The 23,826-nt window shown below is 47.4% G+C and overlaps 1 protein-coding gene across 2 annotated transcripts in view; it reads right to left on the minus strand.

The window, feature by feature from the left end:
- Positions 1 to 224: 224 nt before the first annotated feature.
- NUP93 (nucleoporin 93) overlaps positions 225 to 23,826 on the minus strand; it is a 103,372-nt gene continuing 79,770 nt past the window's right edge. For both annotated transcript variants that reach the window (XM_039232644.1, XM_039232645.1), the window contains 17 exons: positions 20,987 to 21,061; positions 18,664 to 18,753; positions 16,970 to 17,109; positions 12,853 to 12,985; positions 11,583 to 11,740; positions 10,096 to 10,261; positions 9,737 to 9,830; positions 8,791 to 8,982; positions 8,098 to 8,224; positions 7,912 to 7,984; positions 7,581 to 7,625; positions 5,792 to 5,908; positions 4,944 to 5,062; positions 3,963 to 4,080; positions 3,441 to 3,524; positions 2,757 to 2,885; positions 225 to 355 (listed from right to left, as the gene is read on the minus strand). In XM_039232644.1, the coding sequence (XP_039088575.1) occupies positions 245 to 355; positions 2,757 to 2,885; positions 3,441 to 3,524; positions 3,963 to 4,080; positions 4,944 to 5,062; positions 5,792 to 5,908; positions 7,581 to 7,625; positions 7,912 to 7,984; positions 8,098 to 8,224; positions 8,791 to 8,982; positions 9,737 to 9,830; positions 10,096 to 10,261; positions 11,583 to 11,740; positions 12,853 to 12,985; positions 16,970 to 17,109; positions 18,664 to 18,753; positions 20,987 to 21,061 (1,971 nt within the window). In that variant the 3' untranslated portion in view covers positions 225 to 244. The remainder of the gene's footprint in view (positions 356 to 2,756; positions 2,886 to 3,440; positions 3,525 to 3,962; positions 4,081 to 4,943; positions 5,063 to 5,791; positions 5,909 to 7,580; positions 7,626 to 7,911; positions 7,985 to 8,097; positions 8,225 to 8,790; positions 8,983 to 9,736; positions 9,831 to 10,095; positions 10,262 to 11,582; positions 11,741 to 12,852; positions 12,986 to 16,969; positions 17,110 to 18,663; positions 18,754 to 20,986; positions 21,062 to 23,826) is intronic.

The following is a 23,826-nucleotide window of genomic DNA, read 5'->3' on the forward strand; positions in this document are numbered from 1 at the left end:
TGACGACATTTCCTCCCACACAAATAAAAATTTAAACAAAATTTCAAAGGAAAAAAAAAATGAAAATAAAAGAATGTGAAAAGAAATACAAATCAAAGAAATTTATTGGGTGCTGACAAAAATACATAATACAAAAAACAAAACAAAACACAACGGAAACAAAACCAGAAACCCCACCCCAGCGGGCCCACGCGCCTGAGGTACTGACAGCGTGCAGTCCCAGAAGCCCCTCAGAACACTGCACTTAATTCATGAGGACCTCCATCTGCACCAGCCTGGCGTTAGTGTCCCCAGACGTCCGGTAGGGTATCATCCCAGCAAACGTGATCAGGGCTCGGGCTTGGCTTCGCAGTTGCTGAGAGAAAGGGAAAGAAGAGAAGAAAACCAATGAGCTTTCGAGTCTGGGTACAATACTGGGAACCGTGTGCTTCCATTTTCTAAGCCCCGGTGTCAGGGGGCAGGCTTCTGGTGGGCGGATGAGAGTCTTACCCTCAACGGTCATGTCACCTGCAAGGTGCAGACTTAGCAAAGCTCGTCCACTGGGGCCCCAGTTCCAAAGCCTTTCTACTAAGCAAAAGACAGATGGGGTGGCCGGGCAAGCTGCCTCGCCTGACCAGCTTCTGACACAGCCCCGTGCCTCAGACGGCCTGCTCTCCTTCTCCGAGCCTCTTGCTCTCTCCTGGTTGGTTTCTGCCCGCCTGCCTCTGTGGGGGTCTGAGCTTCTCAGCCCCCCCCCCCCCACGAAGTGGGTGCAGTCCCCTTCTGGCTCTCTTCCTCTCCTGCTTCTTCTCTTTTCCCTCCTTCCACTCCTCCCATTCCTTCCTTCTGGACAAAAGCAATGGGCCCTCCATTCCTAGGTAGTAATATTTATGAGATTCCTAGACTTTTCCAGAAGGGAAAAAGATTTTAATTTGGGTAATTCCAATAACAGGAAAAAAAAAAAAAAAAGGACAGCCGTCACCCTGATTTCCAGGTGATAAATTACTATATACGGAATAAAGAAACTTAGAAGGGCAGCCTCAGGTTGTCCCATGTTGAGATATGTTGGATGCTTACAGCAGCAAGAAAGGAAACTGGGTCTGGAGTAGAAAGGGACAGTCTACAAACCTCTTTTAGACCAGTAACAAGACTTTTAAAGATAACTCAGGGGTCACTCACTAGGCTTCTTAAGGACCATTCAAGAAGAAAACTGAAAGCTATATGCTTTTTACCTGATAGATGAAATAATCTGGCAAGCATATGTCCTAACTGATGTCCAAACCAAAAGAAATTTTTACTTTATGATGAGAGTACCCATTAGATTTTCTTTAAAAGTGCACGGGCTCTCATGCCTGATTTGCAGCTCCTGTAAGTGAACTTCAGCAGTGTTCTGGCAGAGGACTCATCCCCTTAATGGGCAGCTCTGTGCTTTACGCCATGAAGCCACTTCTTGGGCAGGGGGCTTTCACACAGAAGTCTCTCTGTGACCCTGCCCATCCCTACCTTGAATAGAAAAGGAGCAGCGGGTGAAAGGCAGACAGGAGAAGGGCTTTATTCATAGTATGTAAAACCCAAGTGCCTAAAAGAGAGAGCTTAAGACACAGAGAATGTGAATTCGGCTGGTCTTCAAACCGTTCCCTTCACCTGTGGGAAAGGGCTGGCCAGGCCACAGCTGCACTCTCTGCGGGGTAGCAACCTCTCCCCCCGCCCCCATGGCCTTGTGGGCAGCCCACAGAGCACTGGAAACATCCACCAGCTCAACACTCGTCTGCCAAGGCCCAGGCACAGTGAGCCACTGCTGGCACATGTGACGTGTATATTTTCTGTGCTCTAGGCTCTCGCCTGCCCAAGGGTGGCTGGCAGACCCAGCAGCTGCCTCTGGGGCACCGCGGACGGGCCTACCACTCATGGACCATTCCGGGCACTGCCACGTACGCTGCTGGAGGTAAAAATTTCCACCATCACTCATGAGACAGCAGTTCTGTCAGGACGGTGCCTGTCGGGTCACAGCTGAGAGCCCACAGACACCCTTGAAGGCAGAAGGCAGGATTTCAAACATGAAGTGGGGAAGTTAAGGGAAAGATACTTTTAACGGGGTCAAGCACCTTTGCCCTTTAGTCAAATCGACTGGACGACACATGCCGTGCGAGTCGCAGGCTTCCATCCCCCTGGAGCTGGCTTGAGCCACATAATGCCGGAGGCCCCACAGGCAGGGGAAGGGGCCCTGGCTGCGTGTCAGACGGCTTGGCTTCCGGACACGGCTCCTTCACCATCACCTGAGGGGCCTGCAAAAGCAAACTGCTTCCTGACCCTAGCCAGGCCTCCGTTCCCTCAGCTGTAAGATAGGGATAACAATCACTGCCTTAAGGTACCTCTCTGGGGTCACTGTGAGGTTCGGATGAGGGCAGAAACAAGGTCTGAATCAAATTCATGTGTTGACCAGAAGTACTTATGGTTCTGGTCAAAGTGCTGAGCTGAGACTCACCAACTAACCTTCCGATTTTAAAATGTGTATGAAATTCCTGTGGAATCACTGCAAATTCATATTCTGTTTGATTTTTTAAAAGGTGATATTTGCAGACACCACTTTTTTTTTTTAATGGCAACCCCATTAACGTTCGATTTCTTTGGTGAGCCTGGCACAAGGTCTAGCCAGCTGCTGGGGAGTTAAGGGAAAAGAGCATTTGGGGCCACGAACAGGGGTCTCAGGAGGTGCCAGGGACTCAGACCAGAAAGGGAGCTCTCAGCGATGGTTCTGGCCAACGCTGGGATCTTACAGAGTCACGGTCCTCGATGACTCGCTGGGGCCTGGATGCAGAGGATGGACTTGTCCCTTTGAGCCTCTTAAACTGTGTGAACAAGATGTTCATGGTGGCGAGAAGCACTTCCGAGAGGTTATGCCTGATCTGCACAGAGAAAACACATGAAGTAAGGAGAAGGTCCCAAGCCCTGGGGCCGACAACCTGTGTGTATGTCCAGGCCCGTCACGCCCCACGGCTGCAGAGAGATAGTGGCTCTGGGGCTCGGGGGCTGGCAACTGGGTCCACGGTCACCGTTCTGCTCCTCGAGACAAACAGTTCAGAGGAGCGAAAGGAGGAAGTGTGCATGCTTCATACACCCAGTGGAACTACTTACAGGTAAAGCAGTGGGAGTCCCTCCAGAACAAGCGGATAACGCGGAAGTAAATCAGACCACACAGGATCAACCAGGGCTGTGCCCCCAAGAAAACGTCTAATCACTAAAGAAACTGTGTTCTGAGTCAGGAATTTGGATAATGACCTGAGGGGGGTATGTGTACTCCCAGAAAGCCAACCTAGGGTATGTGAAGCTGGGACTCGCCTTAGAGAGCCCAGTCTGCACGGTTACTGTGCTGGGGCTCCTACTGTCATCAGCTACACTAAAACAAAAGCTTTCAGCAGAAGTGGGGAAAAATTCTGTAACGCAGGAAGAAAAAGACTCACTTCGTCACTGAAATTTCTGAAGGCAGCCACTCTCTCTTCCACACTTTCCTGATTCAGGGGCACCAGCTTCAAACGATCAATTATCTGTTTAAAACAAAGCCCCACCGGCCGCATATGATAAAACCATCAGTCATCGTGTCTCCTTAAACAGATGGTCAGCATCTCACTTGTTACAAAGGGCTTTTTAATAGAAAATACTACTCCCCTCAAACACTCAAAGGCTTTGGTTCCAATTTTCTGACTAAATTCCCAGACACATTTCCGGAGGCAATTATAAAATTCAGAGATTTCAAGTTACTCTGAGAAACCTCTCCATTTTCAGACTAATGAGGAAAGGAATAGGGGAAGGGGGAGAAAAAGAGCCACACAGAAAACCCCTTTCAATTCCCAGGATCAAACTTGTCTCCTTCGCTTAACAGGCACGTTGTAACATTCCTTTGTTTTAGATGAATCCCATGAAGTGTTTTGAATTTCCAAGGGCATACATTAACCTGCACTTCAAACACCCCTCTTAAAACTTACATCAAAGGCTCTGTCAATATGACCGCTGTGATACTCGTCAAAAAAGGTGATCAAGTCCAACAGAAGATAGAATGTGGAGTCCACAAATTTATTTGCACTGATTCCCTGAGCCCTATATCTGAAAGACAAAAAAGAGGGAAGGGGAGACAGGGATAATCATGAATTTCTATGCAATTTGTAACTTTAGGATAGCATTCGAAAGATGTCAAAATGTCTTGAAATCTCTAGATGAGGTGAATTAAGGAGTAGAAAATAGTGCTTCTTTTCCAATGGCCAAGAAGTTGAAGGTGGATTTGATATGAATCCATCTGTAAATATTCTGCACGAAGCATGGCTCTGTAGCCCAGCCTCCATCAAGCATCCAGATCTCCAGGAAGAACGAAAGGTTCTGATGGGTCAAAAGCCCAGTGGCCACCACTGGGGAGTGTTTCCTAACTGGATTATTTGATAAGGAGTCTTCTTCTGTGCTGCCCCAGGAGAACATCTCCAACCCAGTTTTCTCTGGGTCACTTTACTAGGAGTATCTGTAAGAGGGCACAAAAGGTAACGACTGTGGCCTCAGCCCGGGAGCTCCACCAAATAAAGTCGGATAACTCAGTTATGTCACCAAAGAGGGAAGGAAGGTGGCTCTTAAAACACTGGCCACTACCACCTCTAAGAAGTCCCTCCTCCATCTATCACTAGCTTCGCTCCAGAAGGTCTTCGAGACAGCTTCTAACCGTATACAGAGGAGTACAATGTCTAGAGTTAAACTTAATGTGCAGGATTAGAATGCTGACATATGCTTTCATACCCTTCTCTCTAGCAAAACTTTCAAAGTCTGGTAGCGCCAAGTACTGGTTGTGATGAGGGCAAAAGGAACTCTCAAGCAGTGCTGGGGGGCTGGGGAGTCTCTGGGAGGCCACATGCTGTGACTGCTAAAGCTGAGACGCAGCTGGTGGGCCCAGGCGGCCTGGCCCTGGAGCCAGCTCCCAGTCTTACCTTTCGGCGATGGAAAGCGCCATGTTCTTCAGTCTCTCCTTGTTGGACTGTGGCGCGCTGATCTGGGGGACGACGGGGCTGAGCAGTTTGTTCATCAGCTCTAGCACCTTGTCAGCATTCTGTTGCATTTTAAATTAAGGAAGGAATCGATTAAATAATCAGTGAATGGGAAATGGAAAAACAAAATAACCAACAAAGGGAACATTCTGGATCCTGATCTGGATGATGGGTACAGATATATACCTATGAAAAACTCATCAAGCCGTACACTTAATGTTTGCACATTTTTCTACATCTTAATTAGATCTCAATCAAATCATCTTTAAACTTTAAAAAAATGAATGATACACCTTCTTTTGGCCCACTTTTCTCAGTTTATAAAAGAAAGAGCATATAGTCTTTTTTAAGCCACGCAATGATCAGCAGTCACCATATGTTCTCAGGTCAAAGTACTTATTTGAGTTCTCTCGAAGCGCCTTTCCTAACACAGTGCTCACCAGCATGTCTGCGGCCACCAGAAGGGTAAGCACGAAGGCATTTTCTCCCAAAGCTTCACCATTGAAATGTGATGGACGCTTATTCTGCTGCCAAGGGAGACTGGAGCCCAAGGCTTGCAGGATATCCGTGCGATATGCTGCTCCTGTGCGGCCAGAGCGACCTCAGGGGCAGACAGGATTTTGTAGAATGGGAATTTCACCCTGACCATACCACTAACTGCCTCAGCACTAGCAGAAAACGCCTCACCAGGAGAGCGGTGCCACAGCATCGTTGTTAAGCTGTTTGCACATTTAATGCCAAAAGGCCGACAGCTCTATTGAGTCCAGAAGAAGGAAAAGGGCATGTTTTACCTTGGCAAGGTCATAGAGCTTTGCTGCTTCTTCAAACAGTCCTTTATTTTCTGCCACGGAAGCAACTTTGTTGATAATAGGCTTTGTGTCACTGGTAAACTTATCTATGACTCCAGGCTGACAAGACAAATTACGGAGGGGAGGAGGAGAGAGATGGGTGCACAGAAATGTTATTTTAAACACACAGAAGCAGCTGGGATCTGAAAACTACTTTAACTGAAAATGCTTGCCCTGGGCAATGCATGTATTTCACTCGCTAGACTCTGGCGTTCAGGAAGATGTAAGATCCTATTAAACATTTGAAAGGGACAAAGGAAAATGCAGATGAAGAAGCAGACTCACGGGCAGCACAGAGGAGTCAGCAATAAGACATCTGTGCTGTCTGATTGTCCAAAACGATCTAGAGGGTAGGTGAAACAGTCAATGATTTTATATTTGCTGATGAATAGGCACTAGGGGGAAAAATCAGGGGGCTCAGATAAAACTCCTGAAAAATCCTGGATTTGTTTTCTAAGACAGATGGCAAAAGAAATTTGGTGCTGAAAAGATATATGGCAAATGGCATCAGGATATTTTTTTCTTAAATCACCATCAACATTCAATAGCAACCAAATGGTCAGGAGAGCATGAGAGGCCTCAGGAACCACTGAAGAGCTAGGGTGGACAGAGTGACGTCGGACGGGCCATTCCGATTCTTCCTCAGCGTTGGGCCAAGTCGGGGTGACCTGCTCCTGCCACCCCGGAGGCAGCACAGGAGAGGAGTGGAGAGCATGGGCTCTGGGGTCAAGAGGACTGGGTTCAAATTCCAGCTCCCCTTCCTACTATACTAGCTGTACAATCCTGTGGAAAATAATTAACTGCTGTTTTCTTTTCTTCACTTGAAGAACACCTCGTTGGATTTTTGTGGTGATTAAATTAAAAAATACCTATAAAGCATTCAGCATAGTGCCTGGGCAATGTCACTGCTCAAGAGGCATGGCCATCGTCACCAGTACTGTCACTGTCCTTTCTTCTGAGCTGGAGAGGGTGAACACTGTGAACTTGAGACTGCTGGGTCCAAACCACCCATTTTTTACAAGTGAGGAAAGGGAGTCCCTGAGAGAGGCAGGTGGCTGTCCCAAGGCCCCTGGGGGAACACCTGAGTGGGGTCAGGACTGGTTTCTGACCAGGGCCTCTGCCCCTATGGCTCCCACTGCACATGACGGGCCTCAGGGAATCACTAAGGCTCACAGACAGCTGCATCTCCAGGGTCAGGGTGAAGTTCTCAGCCCTCAGAAACTACCTTCTGAGGGAGGTCAAGCATATTTCTAACCTTCCTACTTGGGGAGAGTAGGTGCAGTAAACAATTACTTTTCTTGCATATTTTCTGAGCCAAGAAGGCAGAAATGCAGCCCTCTTAGCTCAAAAATCAGCAGACATGAACAGATGAGTCTTCTGGACATAATAAAAAAGCTATCTAATCGGGGCGTCTGGCTGGCTCAGTTGGTGGAGCCTGTGATTCTCGATCTTGGGGTTGTGGGTTCGGGGCCCCATATCAGATGTAGAGATTACTAAGAACAAAAAAGCTATCTCGTTATAAATTTACATATTTTAAAGAGAAATAGAAATGTGTGTTAAAATCAAGGGCATCATTTGTGGCCTGTGATTTTCGTTCTTTGTTGTTTAAACTACCATTTCATTAAGATTTGCATCTTTATTCCTTTGAATCCTAAAATCTAACTATATTCTTTTGACAATTATACATCTGACAATGCAAACTAACATATCTCTAGAGGTGCATTTAACCCACCTTTCTACTTCCATCATTCTCTAGTTTCCCAAGAATCATATCGAACTGCGGAGGCAAAAAAAAAAAGTTTACTCAATTTACTGGTTAAGGGTATACATACAATCCACAATTCCCTGGAGACAAAAGAGAGGGAGAAAACAGGAGAGGCAGGAGTTTACATAAATCAGAAAACAGTGAGACTGAATTTTTGTGATCAGAAACCAAGAAGGCAAAGACAACTGACCCCCAGGCCGTATCTGCCATAGCCACACTGGTCTGACCACACGGCATCACGCCGGCATGGGCGTGCGCACTGCAGATCGTGGCTGGGAGAGAAGGGGGACTGACATACCTCTCGACTTTCGATCACAAGTTCACTAACGCAGCGCAGAAACATGTTTTCTCCTTGACTGTCTTTCTCGTCCCTGGAAGGGGACAAAAGCAACATGGTTTCTGGCGTGGACCTGAGGTCTCTGCGAGTTCTCAGGATGACAGAAACCAAAACCAGCTGAAGTCAGTGATCAAAAGTGAGCTTTACCTGAGGAAGTAAAAGTACTGGAGCGCCTCTCTTGGGTCTGTGGACTCAAACTTGCGGGTGTAGAGCATAAGGAGCCGCACAAAGTTCAGCCGCCGCATGCAGGGAGGGTCGCCAGGCTCGTGGCTGACTGTGCCGTAGGGGACAGAACTGGTCACGACCCCCCTGCCTCTCTGCCCCAGGCAACCAGGAATCACGGGAGCTGAATCCAAGGGCCCCGCGGCACCTACTCCCGCACCCCTGGCCAGCGTCTGCCAACGTCAGCCGCGCCACCCCATCCGCAGCTTCTCCCCGAGCGGAGGGAGGACACAGCATTCTGCAGGCCCCTCCTAGTGCGCTGCTCTCAGAGGGACAAGGTGGGGGGAGCTGGCTGCGCTGCTACGTCTGCAGGCATTCCTCCACATTTGTCTCCTGCCCCTCTCGGCCTCTCCCGCCCCAGGCAGCTGTGCACTGAGGGGTGCGGCTGGGATTTCCAATCAGGGCCCTGACGGGATGTGACTCGGGACTCCAGGCACTGCGCCGTCCTCCGGCCAGTCTGACCGACTGGCCCCAGAGCTAGCACTCGGCACAGTGCTGTCTCCACTGCCCTGACACGGTCTGTACCGTCCGCCCAAATCCTTGGCGGTGGCGGCTGCGGGGGTGCTGCTGCCCAACGGGGGATGTGTTACGGGGGTACCACTGCCAACAAATACTCACGGAGCTGGGCACTCTGTCCCGAGGATTTTAGAAGCAGCTTCAGCTCAAAGAGCACCAGCGCCACGTGGACTGCATGACAGCGCAGCCGCTCCATGCGGAAGAGAAAAGCGATGGCAGCCTCGAACTGCGCTGTCAGGAAGAGGACTTGGAAGTACAGGAAGGGCTGCTGGTTCACCGTGAAGTGGGACTCGCCTGGGGGAGAGGACACGCAGGTGACGTGGGGGCCAGGATATTAGCAGCCCCAACGCCAGGCAGAAGCCCCGTGTGCTTAGAGGGCCTGCTGAGGGGACGAAGGGGGCCCCGGATACGGTGGACTGCCACATGAACCATAACAGGGTTCCACAACCTTCCTCAGACCTCACAACACAACTGGCAAGTGGGCTCGTGTTGTAAAACCCAAACTGCTTGGGCTAAGTGGGAGAGAAACAGAGTTCAGGACCTTAAAGTGATCTATAAAAAAGGCTGTTTATCTCCTCTGCCCTGCTAAGAGTCACTCAGTAGGAGAGGAATGAAGATTTCAAAGATACTTCCGTTCTACTCAGACTCACAGGTATGTGACTTCAACAAATGCTGGCCACTAGCTGGGATCTTCTTTTGTTCTCGGAATTCTTAAACAGAAACAGTGATGAGGGAGAGCTGGGTCCCCCTCCTCTGTGCTCAGATACAGGCATTATATCCACAAGGAAGCAAGAGCCAAGTCCTGTCTCTGTCTATTCCTGAGCAAATGTCTACCAGAGCAGCTTAAAAACAGCTTACTGTATATGACCATGTAAGTCACACACCCTGCCTGAGCTCACACGGCCTCTACTTGAATTTGAAATCACTGCGGTACCGTGTTGTGTTCTGAAGATCTGGAGTTCAGAGATGACGGATGTTCCTAGAGGACAGCTAAATTGTGCCCTTAGGTGAAGAAGACAGAGAAGGTGGTTCTATTCGGGTATCTTACCATAGTCTTCCAACAACTGTTTCTGGAACTGTGAAAGAGTGAGCCTGTCTTGTGGGGAGCTGGTGCCGTCGTCATCAAAACACACTTGGTTCAACTAAACCCCCAAGAGAAACACATGCATTGGTACAAACTACTTCCCGAGCCAGGCATGCAGACCCGTAGCTGCTCAGCAGCACAAGGCTGTGCTAATGGCTGCGGTTACTGGCTGAGAATCACACAAAACTGGGGTCAAGAGACGGGACATCCTCTAGCCCCATCGCCCTACTGGCGTCACACATCAAGCAGGTAGAATATGCGTGCGGAACACGAGCAGAGGGAAGGGGTTAATGCCCTGCTCAGGCAAGGGAAGCAGTGCCTGCCTTCAGCCACAGGTAGTCCTCGGTTTTGTCAGCGACTTCGCTCTGGTTGTCGGTGATGTCGCATCTGCCAATGATACAGTACACGGCCCGATTGTAGGGGTCCGTGTTGTTCCGGAGGGCCCTGCGGTAATGCAGCCGGAGCTTGTTCTCTGTGGCCGGTGACAACCTAAAGACACAAGGGAACAGACAGCGTAAGTTTCCACACTGAAGACCCTCAGGGGCACCTGAAAGCACCCCAGGTCCCAACCACACATGAAGCCTTCCTTCACGGATGCCGCCCCCAACCATACTGCCCGGCTGCCACCATCTTTATTTGACATGCAGCCACCAACACCTTCGGCTCTCCGTCCACTGGCTTCCTCGAGCAGAGGCCTTCAGGGGCGCGCCGGAAAAGCTGGGGAATGAATACCCCACCCCACTTCCCAGCAGCCTGGGAGTCCTTCTCTTAACTGTCTTGGCTCCATTCTGACCTCCTCGCTCCCTTATACATGTTAAGATTATCTCCCAAATAAGCTACTTGCACTCAAATCCTTGCCTCAGGGTCTCTTGGGGAACCCTATGCCATGAATCCTACTTTAAACTCACTAATATGAACAAGACAGAGGCTTGCGGTCTATGCCAATCTCTGGATATGGCATCATTAACACTGCCTAAAAAACTGCCTTGAAAAGTAGCGCTCGTAGACTCTTGAATGCTGAGAACGAACTGAGGGCTGATGGCGGTGGGGGAGAGGAGAAGGGGGGTCATGGGCATGGAGGAGGGCACTTGTGGGGATGAGCACTGGGTGGCATATGGAAACCAACTTGACAATGAACTATTCAAGAAAAAAAAAAAGAAAAGAAAAAGAAAAGTACTGCTCATGTTTCACAGGAGAAAATAGGGTAACCACCACGATGTGTTTCAAATACATGCACATGTATTAAAACTGGGTTTCAGTGAATATGAACTTAGCCCAATTATAGTAAAACCCAGAGAAAAATTAATCCTTAGCAGTTCCTTAAAGGAAAAGAACTGAAAACACACCAAAAAACCAGTTTCAGTGATTACATTTCAAGATGACTAACTTCTCATTGTGGCCTTTGAGCCACGAAGTGTGTGACAACACATTTTGATACTGGGCCAACCAGAAAGGCACTGAGTGTTACATGAAGTGTAAGGCAGCAGAACTTTGAAATAAAGCATCCTAGACAGGCCTGGGGTTTACAGGGTGTGTACACTCCTGCTCCCAGCCACAGTGCCTCCCTCCCACACTGGGACAGAAAAATCCCCAAACACACAAGCCTCAGCATTGGAACCAGGCTCTTTTAATGTCCTCAACTGTTACTCTCAGGAGAGCTCTACTCGCTTTCTAGACTTCATTTTTTTTTTTTTTTTCCAAGCAGAAACTTATTCTGACCGCACACAGGGCAAAAAGAGCAAACGCCAGCGGAGGCCGCCCTGCTCATTCCACGTGGCGTCTTCCAGAGGCACCATCGCATGCACCATACCTCCTGTCCTTGCTGCTCATGTACTCCTGGAACCAGGTTTTAAATTCTCCCAGCTGATGCTGGGCTCGGTTAACCACCTGTGAGGCGGCAAGCAGGTCCCCGCAGCGCATGCAGTAATAAATTAACGCCCACACAGGATGGCCTTCCACTTCTCCGTCCTAAAAGAGGAAAGATGCTCAAATGAGCAGGCAGACAAAGCTAACTTTGATGGCTTTGACACGTTCACCTCTCCTCATATTAAGTCACTTCAGCTTTGCAACCACCCTGTGAGGTAGGGACCTCTGTGTTTTATAAGCAAGGAAACTGAGGCACAGAGACGTCATGTAACATGTCCAAGGTGGCAAATGCGGCCTGGCTCTAGAGCCTTTCCTTGAAAGCCAGCCTGTCATCATCTGAATGGAAGCCAGGGACTGTTTTTCTCTCTGCTTCTCCCCTACTCCTCCAGACGGTGGACCTCAGACTTCCTTTCTTGGTCCCTCAACCCTTCCCCTGACAGGATTCTTTCTAAAACCAGATCTGATCATATCACTTCTCCACTTGAACCCCTCTGAGGTATTTACATCCAAAGTGCTTAGCCTGGCACTCAAGGCTTTCACCTGCTGGTCCCACGTTTGCCAAGCCCTACCTCACACACCATATGCTATGCTAGATACTCTTTCCTACCTCCGTGCGTCTGTTCATGCTGTTCCTTCCAGCCGAAACACCCTTTTCTAAGACCTGTGGCAGGTAAGCCCCTATTTTTCAAGTGCAGTGTGAACCTCACCTCCTTAAAGAAGACAGCCTCCTCTATATCCCACCACCTTGGCCTAAAGCTCCAGTTTAGTGCTGCTTTGCACAGGGCATTAAATCTATAAGATAATTCCCCCAACTGGACTATGAGCTGGAAACAGTCACATTTTAGGAACTATATCTAACTCCATTTTTCCAGATGTTTGAACCAACAATCTCAAGAGTCATCCCTGACTCTGTGTGTCACACCCATATCCAAGTCTTCACCAAGTCCTACTGGGCCTATTTTCAGAACACATCAAGAACCCAATGACATCCTCCCCCTGTGCCCTCCTCCACGGAGCCGAGCGGCCACCAACAGCTCATCACCTGGACTCCCATAGTCCCGGTCTCCCAAGGTCCCCCAGCCTCTCTCCTAGCCCCACTCTGGTCTCTTTTCCATACAGCAGTTTCCACACATACCCTCATCTAACTGCAAATGCCTATCTCAGAGAGGTGGCTCCAGGCATGTAACTTATCACACAGAGAAAGATGCCAGTACCTGAAGTCCAGGCAAGGGAGCTGGAAGTTTAATGTTTAAGAAACTTCGAACCAACTGGTAAGTCCCAGGCACCCCGCCTAGCTGGGCCTGATGCAAGTTTCCAAAGACAGTCACAAGGGTGTAATTCTTATAACTGGAAAAATTGAAAAGAAAAAACAAAGGTTGAAAACACATACAGGTATCCGTATCCACATCTCTGACATTAGACCGTGAACTCCACAGGGCAGGGCCTGGACTTCAATTTAATTTTTTTTTTTTTTTTAAGGTTTTTATTTATTTCTAGAGAGAGAGAGAGACAGCGTGAGCAGGGGAGGGTCAGAGAGAGAGGGAGTCACAGACTGAAACAGGCTCCAGGCTCTGAGCTGGCAGTCAGCACAGAGCCCGAAGCGGGGCTAAAACCCAAGAACCGAGAGATCATGACCTAAGCGAAAGTCGGACGCTTAACCGACTAAGCCACCCAGGCGCCCCCAGGGCCTGGACTTCAAACCGAACACAGAGGAGGAAACAGTGCCTGCTTCACGAAGCAAACTATATAACTTATTCAGGGAGGAGCAGAGCACTGTAAACACCTTTCATCACTGTGAATGCTCAAAGGCGTCCCTAGAGGGATGTGACTGCAGACTTCCAATGCACTAAGGCCTAATGCATACTGCTTCAGCTCACAGCTGAATGCTTTGGTCCATTCTTTTTAAACACTCTATTTTGAAAAATTTCAAATGTACAAAAAATTAAAAGAATAGCCTAATGAATGCTCATATACTTTTACTGAGATTCGTCGTTAATAGCATCTGTGTACATGTTTTTCTCTCTGTAGATATATACATATATATACACACCTACACAAACACACACACATACACACACTCACTTGTTTTCTGAACCCTTTGAAAATGTATAAAAATACAGAAAGCAGGGGATACTTCATCTGTAAGTACTTCACCACGTACCTTGGAAGAACTAGGGCATTCTCCTACCCACCCTCAATACCAGTAGGACAGTGAGAAACTGATCATCACCAGTTATTATCTAAAATATAAGCTGCATTCAAATTTCCCAGTAATGCCCTTTACAGTTTGTGTTTCCCCTCCAATCAAGGAGGAAATGTATGCACTTGGTTCTCATGCCACTTCTACTTCCTTTACTCTGGGGTAATTCTACCACCATTTCCCACGACACCGGCCTTTTTAAAAGAATCCAGGCCAGCTGTTGGGTAGAATGCCCCACAAGCTAGACTGTTTCCTCAAGATTTAATTAAGATTCAACTTTGTTGCCAAGAATCCCACACAGCTGATGCTGGTACTGCCCACCACGCCCCACAGCGCGGCAGGTAATATTTGATCACTTGCTTAGAAGTGTCCCTCACCAGATTTCACCACTGTAAAAGGACCCTTCCCTCTGAAATTGAGAAGTACTCTGGAGGGTAATACTTGGAAGTGATGTGAATATTCTGCTCACCGACAGTCTTGTACTTAATGGTTTCAGTTTCCACTGATGTCCTTGATGAACCAATTACCACACCGATGGCTGCAGGAATTTCTATCATTCCCTTTTCACTTATTTGCCAGTATGCTTCTTAAAACCCTGCAATTCCCTAAAACCCGTAGTGTTTATAAAGTGCTTTCACACTAAGATTAACTGGTTCTGGTTACAGATATTCAAATACGGGGTTAACAGAATAAAGAACTTTCTAAATATGTTTCTTTTCCAAAACAAAAGAGACTGACTCAAAAAATCAGGTGCTCCGTATGCACAAAGATATTCAACACCAGATTAAGTAAAATAACAGAATGAGAGAGTGTGCGGAAGACAGAAACATCTAAATGTCAAACACACACAAAAAAAGACTCAATGGAATCTGATGCAGTTATGTAAAATGATACTGATGAAGATTTTAAAAAGCAAACTACATAAAACCACATACTGTACACATTTGGATCATAACTGCAAAAAGAAATCAAACAAAATATTCATATATCAAAAAGGGGGCAGGAAGGGGCGGGGGGAGGAAAAGTGAAAAGGCACAGGAGCCTCTGGCATCTCCTGTACCAGTCCTACATTTTCAGCCTCATCTGCAAAAACCCACTTGGGGCTGGGTCTACTTTGCCACGCCACCAGCATTCGAGGCAGCAAAGATACTTTAAAAGTGAGTATAATCATCATGAAATAGTCTCTTTTGCAAGAGAGGACAACAAATCCTTGAAAGGGATGCTGCTGGGGGGTGATGAGTGACGCCCCTAGAAAAGGGGGGCAACAGGGTGACAGTGACTGTGGACAGCAAACTCCCAAGCAGCTCCAAGGGCTGTCAAAGGAATTAAGGGAAAAAAATTTTTTAAGACAAATAAATATATAAAATTAAATAAATGAGATGAAAATAATACAGGAAATGGGATGGATTACCAGATATAAAATCAAGAAAAGCTTTGTACCACTGGTGACGTCAAACACCAGTGCTGAAGAGTGGGCTTACTAAAGAAAAAGCAGTCATGCGCAGTCATATACCCGTTAAAAAAAAAATCCTGGGGACGCCTGGGTGGCTCAGTCGGCTAAGTGTCCCACTTCAGCTCAGGTCATGATCTCGTGGTTCGTCGGGCTCTGTGCTGACAGCTCAGAGCCTGGGGCCTGCTTCAGATTCTGTGCCTCCCTCTCTCTGTCTCTCTCTCTCTCAAAAACAAACATTAAAAAAAAATTTCATTCTAAAGGTTTTATATATTGTAAGAAATTATGACTCTTAGAGCACCTGGGGGACTCAGTCAGTTAAGCGCCCGACATCGGCTCAGGTCATGATCACACGGTTTGTGGGTTCGAGCCCTGCGTCCAGCTCTGCGCTGAAGCTAGCTCAGAGTCTGGAGCCTGTTTCAGATTCTGTGTCTCCCTCTCTCTCTGCCTCTCCCCTGCTCATGCTCTGTCTCTCTCTCTGTCTCAAAACTAAATAAACCATAAAGAAAGAAAAGAAAAGAAATGTGACTCTTGCTCTGCTGCTTCTAGGATACCACCATACACATCAGAGTCTGAATGTCTCCAGATCAATGTGCCCACAACTTACATTGCAAACATTTAGCAAAAGCCTATTATAATATTTTATAAGCTCTTTTGTGCCTATGTAAAAAAGAATAAAAAACATTTGGTGTTCCACATTTTTCTTAACAAGGGAAGTTTATGGCTGATGGTGTTCATCTCATGTGGCTATTGTATAATTATTATAGTATTTGATAAAAACCTATTCTCTGCTATACCAAGTCTGAATTACCTTGGTTAATTCACAAGGAGATCTTAGGACTCCCTAATGAAGTATTATTTTGTTGATAAAGGGCAACCACACTACAAGGGGACTGGCAGCTGCACAGCTCCCTGGCAAAGAGTTGCAATTTAGCAAGTGTATTCAACTTGGCTTTCTCTTCCCGAACTAGCAGAGGCCCAGCAGCTCGTCTCTGAAATACAGAGGGTGTACTGCACACTCATGACAACCCCTGCTGGCAAGTTCAGAGCTTGAAGGAGTGTCCACAGGGAGGGATGAATGGCATAGGTCCTACCAATGAGGGGGATGATAGTTAGGGCACAGGGCATAGCCATAACCCCCTCAGGGACCAACTCTAATTAGTGAGGAGGTGGCAAAGAAACCCAGGCACAAATCACAGGCATTAGCAGCTGGGAAGGATCCAGATGCATAGGGATTAACAGAACAGAGCCAGAAGGAAAAATAAAGGTTCAAGGACTCTTCCTAAGGCTCCAAGGTGATAATATCGCCCGGTGTAAAAATTAAAATGCTGAGAGAAAACAAAAGAGCCTAAGGAGTAATGGCTGAAGTGCATTAGGGAACAGGATCCTGACCTAAGGCATCATGGCCTAAGAATCATGAGGTCTCCATACTGAGGGACAGAGAGCAGAGAAAGAGAAAATGAAGTCTGACAGCACTCGCATTCACCCTGACTTTATACTGCTGCAGAAACAGTCCCGGTAAAGAAGTGTTTCTGAAAGCAGGATTTTATCTCTCAGCCGCGCTCAACCTTGGTTAAATTGTACCAGGCACAGGGTGCTCAGCCCAAGGACTACTGAACACGAGAAATGGCTGGCTTCCGGGAGCTTTGGAGCCAGCCCCGCTGGGCCAGGGCTGCCTTACCTCTGCTCGAGGTAAACCAAGGCCTGCCGGACAAAGTCCATGCGCACTTCCACGCTGTTGCGGCTCTTCAGGGCATCAGTGGCCGGCACCAACAACACATCTGTCATCTGTTTCACCATGTTCCACATGTCAGAGATGTTCTGCACATAAATAAACTGCACGTGACAACGCTGCAGGGCTGGAGAGACAGCCTGGCTCTTCGAGGCTCTGACCTCAAAGGCGGAGAAGGTAAGGAGGGGGAAGAGGTTCATGCCCTCTGTCTGAGGCCCTCAGGCTTCAAGCTCAGCACAGAAGCTGCGCCTGTGCCCCGCCAGCTGCCAGACTCCGTCTTCTGAGGAGCACCCTCCTGTCCTGCGTGGGTTTTCAGATCAATTACTATTCCGGGTCTGACATAACCGCCCACATAATTGAGACCACACGACAGTAAAAGGAACACTGAATCTCAGTGGGTTATTCCTTACAAGAGAGTGAATACATTAATAATTGTCCAAAGCTCCAGGAGTTTAAACTCAAGTAGCTGCATTTCAGTCCTTAGAAGGTCATTTGAGTTTCTTAAGGCTTAAAATAAGGAGTTTAACCTAAATAATATAGGTTTTGTCCTCCCAGAGACTCTCCAGGGGCCACTGCTCTTACCCCATTTTGTGAGTGTCACAGCCTCCCATTTTCCTTCCCACTCACTCCCTTCAAAAGATGCCTCCACGAGAGCCTGCCAGGAAAGGAATGGGCACTCTCTCTCCTCGATGCTACCACCACACGTAAGGGATGCCCTCTCCCAAGAATCCTCCTGGCTGTAAATCCTTCCTTAAAAATGGGTTCCCTGAATGTTCTGCAATATTCTAAAGTTAAGAATCCTTAGAAGACAGTACTGATTGGAGAAAAGCAGGCTTACACTTCTTCCACAGGAAGAGAGAAAATCCTGTTTTCACTGTCTTTCTGAGAAACTAAAACTGTAGAAAATCTACCCAAATGTGACTCTTTCTAAGTGGTGAGATGGTAGGTGGATTCTTAACTTTCCTCCTTAGATTTGCTTGCATTGCCTTGTATTTTATGATTAAGGGGGAAAAAAAAGTTGGACCAAAATAATAATAATCCTTATAATCTGTGTATAAGTGTTTGCTTCCGTTATATCCTTCCCCCGCTCTCCCTTTCTTCCAGGCCACCTACCAATCCAACCACCTGCTTTTTTCCTCCCAGGGTGAGAAAACTGGCCAGGGATAAGAATTGAGGGACAGGCATAAAGATGGGGAGTCAGAAAGGAAGGGAGCCAGCGGCATATAAAGAATGCACCTAAGGACCACATCTGAGTCAAGTTCAATGGGCTCCCGGGTGTGAAAACCTCATCACCTTTATAATTCAGCTCTTGTAAGAGTCCGTTAGTCTAAGGAGGGACACTGGTGAGGGAAGAGTTGAAGCCTGACAGGACTTCAAAGCGATACAGCTCAAGGAGACCTCTTGTGACCATTCACTGATCCCAGCTGGGCCTTCTGAAGATGCATTAAAAATGCACGTACATAGCATTATCATCAAAAAACTACCCCAAAGTTATTTAAAATAAAACTCTGAAGGACAGTTAACATTTTATTCCACGGAGCAGAGTGTCTCTTGGGCACACTTCTGCCCAGTCAGCAAGCTGCTAATCCCATCTGAACTCCGGACACCACCACGTCTCTCCTTGGGTTAGCTCCAGGCACTACCTTATCGTCCAGCTCCGCCACCGAAGCACACAGGTCCACGAGGTTAGGCTGCAGGTGCCCATTTACAATCTTCTCATTATAGATATAAATCTGAAATGAAAAGCAAAGTAAATGCCACAATTTCCATTTTCTCTTCTTCTTTTTAAAACCTCTTAAGGCAGCTCTGAAGCCAGCTTTCTGCCCAACACTCAGCAGCACAAGTTTCAGCCAACCTTTCCTTCCTAGGTGTGGCTGAGCTATCCACACTGCCTGGAGGTCAAGGCCTCTGGCCAGCTTCCCAGGTGCGCCTCTGAACTTTGGGCGGCAGCATCAACACACCCCAGCTAACTGCTACCCCAGCCTTCCCAGCAGCTGAAGAATGGAGGGAGGGTGGTCCTGGTGGGGGAGGCCACAGGCACTTCTGCACCTCTCTGCCCAGCAGACCCCCAGTCCCGGCAAGCAAGGACCAAAGGGGAAGACTTTGGCTGCTGCTTTCCTAGGAAGAGAGGCAAAATCTGGTAACCTTTGCTGACAAAAGGCCCGAATGGCTCCAGGCCAAGGCTGGTGGACTGAGTAAGGAGCGTCAGGCTGCAGCCTTCCACATGGGTTAGAACAACAATTGCCGTGTGTCTGGAGTAGCCATATATCCAGGACAGAATTCCTGCTCCTTAGGAAAGTTTTCTCAAGAAAAGGGAACTGTGTGATATTTAACGTATGGGAACACCACTATTACTTTGAATTTTATTTAAAAAAAACAAAACACTTAAATAATGACATTAAGAACTCGTAGGTTCTACTCATTGCCTACGAAGAAGTCCTTGCCCTACCAAGGACTGAACACAGTAGCGAGGTTAGACCATAGATAAGAACTCCACCCTCTACTCTGTATGAGGGACAGTATCATGTAGACTCCAGGGCATTACAGAGATGAAATAAAATGGTTTTTACACGATTAGGTGGGGTATATTCCCTCACTGTGCATTTATGAGGGGCCTCCCCTCTGTAAGGATTTCTGTTCAACACAGGATATAAAGATTTACTCTCTGCTGGTGGGACAGCCATGTAAACAGGACATGGTGTCCCAAGTCTGGAAAATGTTAGTTTCATGGAGTCTTACTTTCACAGACAGAGAAGAGGCATCTTCTCTACTCACAAGCTTACAACTTCATGTGGTAGCTGCAGCAGTGGAAGGAGTACCCACATATGGAGGTGAAATTTAAAAAAAAATTTTTTTTAATGTTTTTAATTTATTTCTGAGAGACAGAGACAGTGTGAGCAGGGGAGGGTCAGAGAGAGAGGGAGTCACAGAATCTGAAATAGGCTCCAGGTTCTGAGCTGTCAGCACAGAGGCCGATCTGGGGCTCAAACCACGAACTGTGAGATCATGACCTGAGCCGAAGTTGGACACTCGACTGACTAAGCCACCCAGGTGCCAGGGAGATGAAATTTGAAGGCTGGAGGTGTGGTGGGGAGAAAGAGAGCAATATGAAACGTGGAGCAGAAAATAAATGAAGGCCTCCTAGTAAAACACAAGGGAGCTGGAAGGAGAGTGGCCAGCAATGGTATGCCCAAGGAGAGAAACCTAAAAAAAGCATTTAGAAAATTTTTTTTAAAAGAGGTGCGGGCTCACCACCCTCAAGTCAAGAAACAAAACAGTTTCCCTTTCTTGACACTATTTTGTGTAGGGAAGCAGCAAATTAGAATAAAACACATAGGCAGCCAGCGCTGTTTTATTCAGGAAGTCAATTCCAGGTCTGCGCTGTGTCCTTAGGGCAGCTTCAGTCTAGCAGTCCCTGTGCTCACCACAAAGCATCTCAATCCACCCCATGCCACTGTGTGACCGCCACACACAGCCAGAGCCACAGCCCCTAAAACACCATGAGCTTGTCCAGGACAACAATATTAGAGAGTGGTGAGTACACTGTGCTTACCAGGCAGAAAAGCATTTAGAAAATTTCTATCAACAACAAGGGGTGAAGGAAGATTTCTGAGAATACCATCAGCCTACTATGTAATTCAGGTTAATAGAGAACTCTATTTGCTATGCGGTGCAATTACTCAAGGCTGTACTGTACATGGGCTACTGCCAAATGCAAAATGAGACGCCTTGGGTCAGTGTAGAGGGCAGATTTCCATTTCCCCAAGTCAAATGTGACTCATTCTATTACCCAATTTGATGGAATTCTCCAGGGACTGAGGTGGTAAAATATTAACCAGTCCTCTGAACAAAAAACCAACTTACTTTCAGGTTCTGACTTTCACATGAAGCCACGGTTCTCTTTCACTCCCCCGAGCACCCACATAGAATTGTCCTGGTTTTGATCTTCTCTGAGAGAATGCTCACCTGCCGGGCATAGGCCATCTCAATGCTATCCAGAGAGCTTCGACCAGGGGGTCCCGCATCACTGATATAACTTGGCTGTAGGTAAATACACAGGCAGCATTAAGAACAGCATTCAGTCATGTAAAGAAAAAAAATCCTATAAATATATGCTTGACTTTAACAAAGCTGTGAGAAGTCTCTTGCCTAGCCAGATTTCCTCAAAATGATGATGTTAGGGGTTTCAATAAGATGATACTCCCTTCCTATGAATACAAAAGAAGGGAGCAGGCATGAGACCCAACTCAAAAATAGCAGGAGGGCAGATAAACTCTACGGAGATCTCAATGACTGTTCCTGGAAACACATGTTTTTCCAACAATCGGTTCAGTCCCAAGCCCCATCTCTACCCCATCCTCTCTGTCCAGGTCTTCACACCCATGAAGCTGTTGTTATTTGTGGGCCTCCCGTTTCCTTTCGTCAGTCACGTCAGATGGTTAAGGGGCTGGGGCTTACAGGGTTCCGATACGGAGATTCAGGCTTTTACAATCCAGAGCCCACAGTAAGAGAACAGCTGCTGATTAACTTTCTACATCTGAAGACATGAAACTAGTCTAAGTTGGGTATTCATACATTCATTCATTCAGTAAATGTTTGCTAAGTGCCTGCCTCACGTATAGCTGCGTGCAAGTGCCATGCCCACAGGAATGACAAGAGGCCAATCCATGGAGCCTGTCCCCAGAGAGTTTACCATTCATGGGGGCAATCAGACACAAACATACGGAAAACCTGATTACACTTACTTATTTTTAAAAATCTTTTTAATTTTTTTTTTTTTTTTTGAGAAAGAGAGAGAGCATGAGTAGACGGGGCAGAGAGAGAGAGAGAGAGAGAGAGAGAGAGAGAGAGAGAGAGAGAATCTGAAGCAGGCTCCAGGTTCTGAGCTGTCAGCACAGGGCCTGACACGGGGCTCAAGCTCACGAACCATGAGATCATGACCTGAGCTGAAGTTGGGCGCTCTATCGACTGAGCCCCCAGGTGCCCTGTCACTTTTTTTTTTAGAAAGACTAAAGTCAATCTTTAGCTAAGCTCCATTCCCTACTGTAAACAAGTATGGGTCAAAATTAGGTATCTTCCATTAGGTATATTCTGAAATTTCCACTACATTAGTTTATACTGTGTTACAGCAAATTCTTTAAGTTTCTCTCATTAAAAAAAAAAATTCAATGCTGGGGTGCCTGGGTGGCTTAGTTGGTTAAGCATCTGATTCTTGCTTTCGACTCAGGTCATGATTTCACGGATCTAAGATAAAGACCCATGTTGGGTCCTGTGCTGACAGTGTGGGGCCTGCTTGGGGATTCTCTTCTCCTTTTCTCTGTAACCCCCCAATAGATAAATAAACATTTAAAAAAATTTGATGCCATATTCTCTAAAATCTTTAAAAAAAAAAAAAAGGTGGGAGAGTTTAAAATGGGCTTTCTGGGAAACAGACAGAAGACAGCAGCAAAACTTCCTGGCACTACTAAAGCTGGTAAAAGGAATATCTGTGCGGGCAGCACAGGGAGTAGTGTAGACAGGAGAGAGGGTGAGGGCGGGAGGCAGAAAGGTGAGACGTAAGCCCTCAGGTCCTGAAGGATGAACCGGGACACCCATTTGACTCCCTGGCTCTGGGGTCTGGGGCAGAGCACATTCTCTTGGAGCCTCGGGTTCCCACCAGTCAAATGACAGGGACGCCCTACACAGCTCAGAAGGGCCTCCTCAGCTCTGATTTTCTGTACTCCCTGCTATTAACAACTTTTCACAGTCTGCTGACTTTGGCAGATGCTGTTGGCTGCGTGACCCAGTGACTACTTCAAACCCCTGCTTCTCACCCCCACTCCCTGATTCCTTCCAGTCTGGCATGTGGAATTAAGATACCTAACAGTGTGCTGGTAAATGTTTTAACAACCAGCATGGGGAAGGGGCCTGATCTGTAGCGTTGGCTGGTTTCCATGATATAAGTACTCCCACCATGACCAATTTCAAGCTATCTCAAGGAGTATCAGATAGATGGCAAAATTTCTGTAAATTTAACAATAGGCCCCTGTGAGCTGACCTCTTCACGCTACTGAATATACGTTCCTCCAGCCTCTACTGCAGTTAGGAGTGGCTGTGGACCCTAGTTCTAGCCCACGAGATGAAGCACAAGTCTGGAGTACATTTTGGGGACAGCTTCTGCTCCTTCTGATAAAGGGAGCACAAAGAACCTGGCATGGCCTATAACGCCCCCGCCTGCTCCCAGTGTAAACGGGGAGTATAGGGCTGCCGCAGCCATCCTGTGAGCCTGAAGCAAGTGATGTGCCGAGGACGGTGCCCAACAGAGAGAGGCGCTGCGTCTCTGACGGCACTGCAGAACAGCTGAATGGAGGCCCACACTCTCCACGCCCACGGACGTCTTGTTAGGTGAGAAAAAGAAATCCTTAGGCAAGCCGCCGAAACGGATTTTCTGTTACTCACAGCTGAAAGCATTGCTATCTGAAACAGAACTGGTGAAAACCGCCAGGTTATAATAATAACAGCTACACTTGCTGAGCATGGTCTTAAGTCTCACGACCCAGTAAGACGATGCACTGTTATCCTATCAATTTTATTTATTTAATTATTTTAATATTTTTATTTATTCTAGGAGAGAGAGAGAGAGAGAGACAGCGTGAGCAGGGGAGGGTCAGAGAGAGAAGGAGACACAGACTCTGAAACAGGCTCCAGGCTCTGAGCTGGCAGTCAGCACAGAGCCTGACGCGGGGCTCGAACCCACGAACTGCGAGATCATGACCTAAGCGAAAGTCGGACGCTTAACAGACTAAGCCACCCAGGCGTCCCTCCTA

Source organism: Hyaena hyaena, unplaced genomic scaffold, assembly GCF_003009895.1.
Source record: "Hyaena hyaena isolate Hyena2069 unplaced genomic scaffold, ASM300989v1 scaffold_68, whole genome shotgun sequence".
NCBI classification, from domain to species: domain Eukaryota; kingdom Metazoa; phylum Chordata; class Mammalia; order Carnivora; family Hyaenidae; genus Hyaena; species Hyaena hyaena.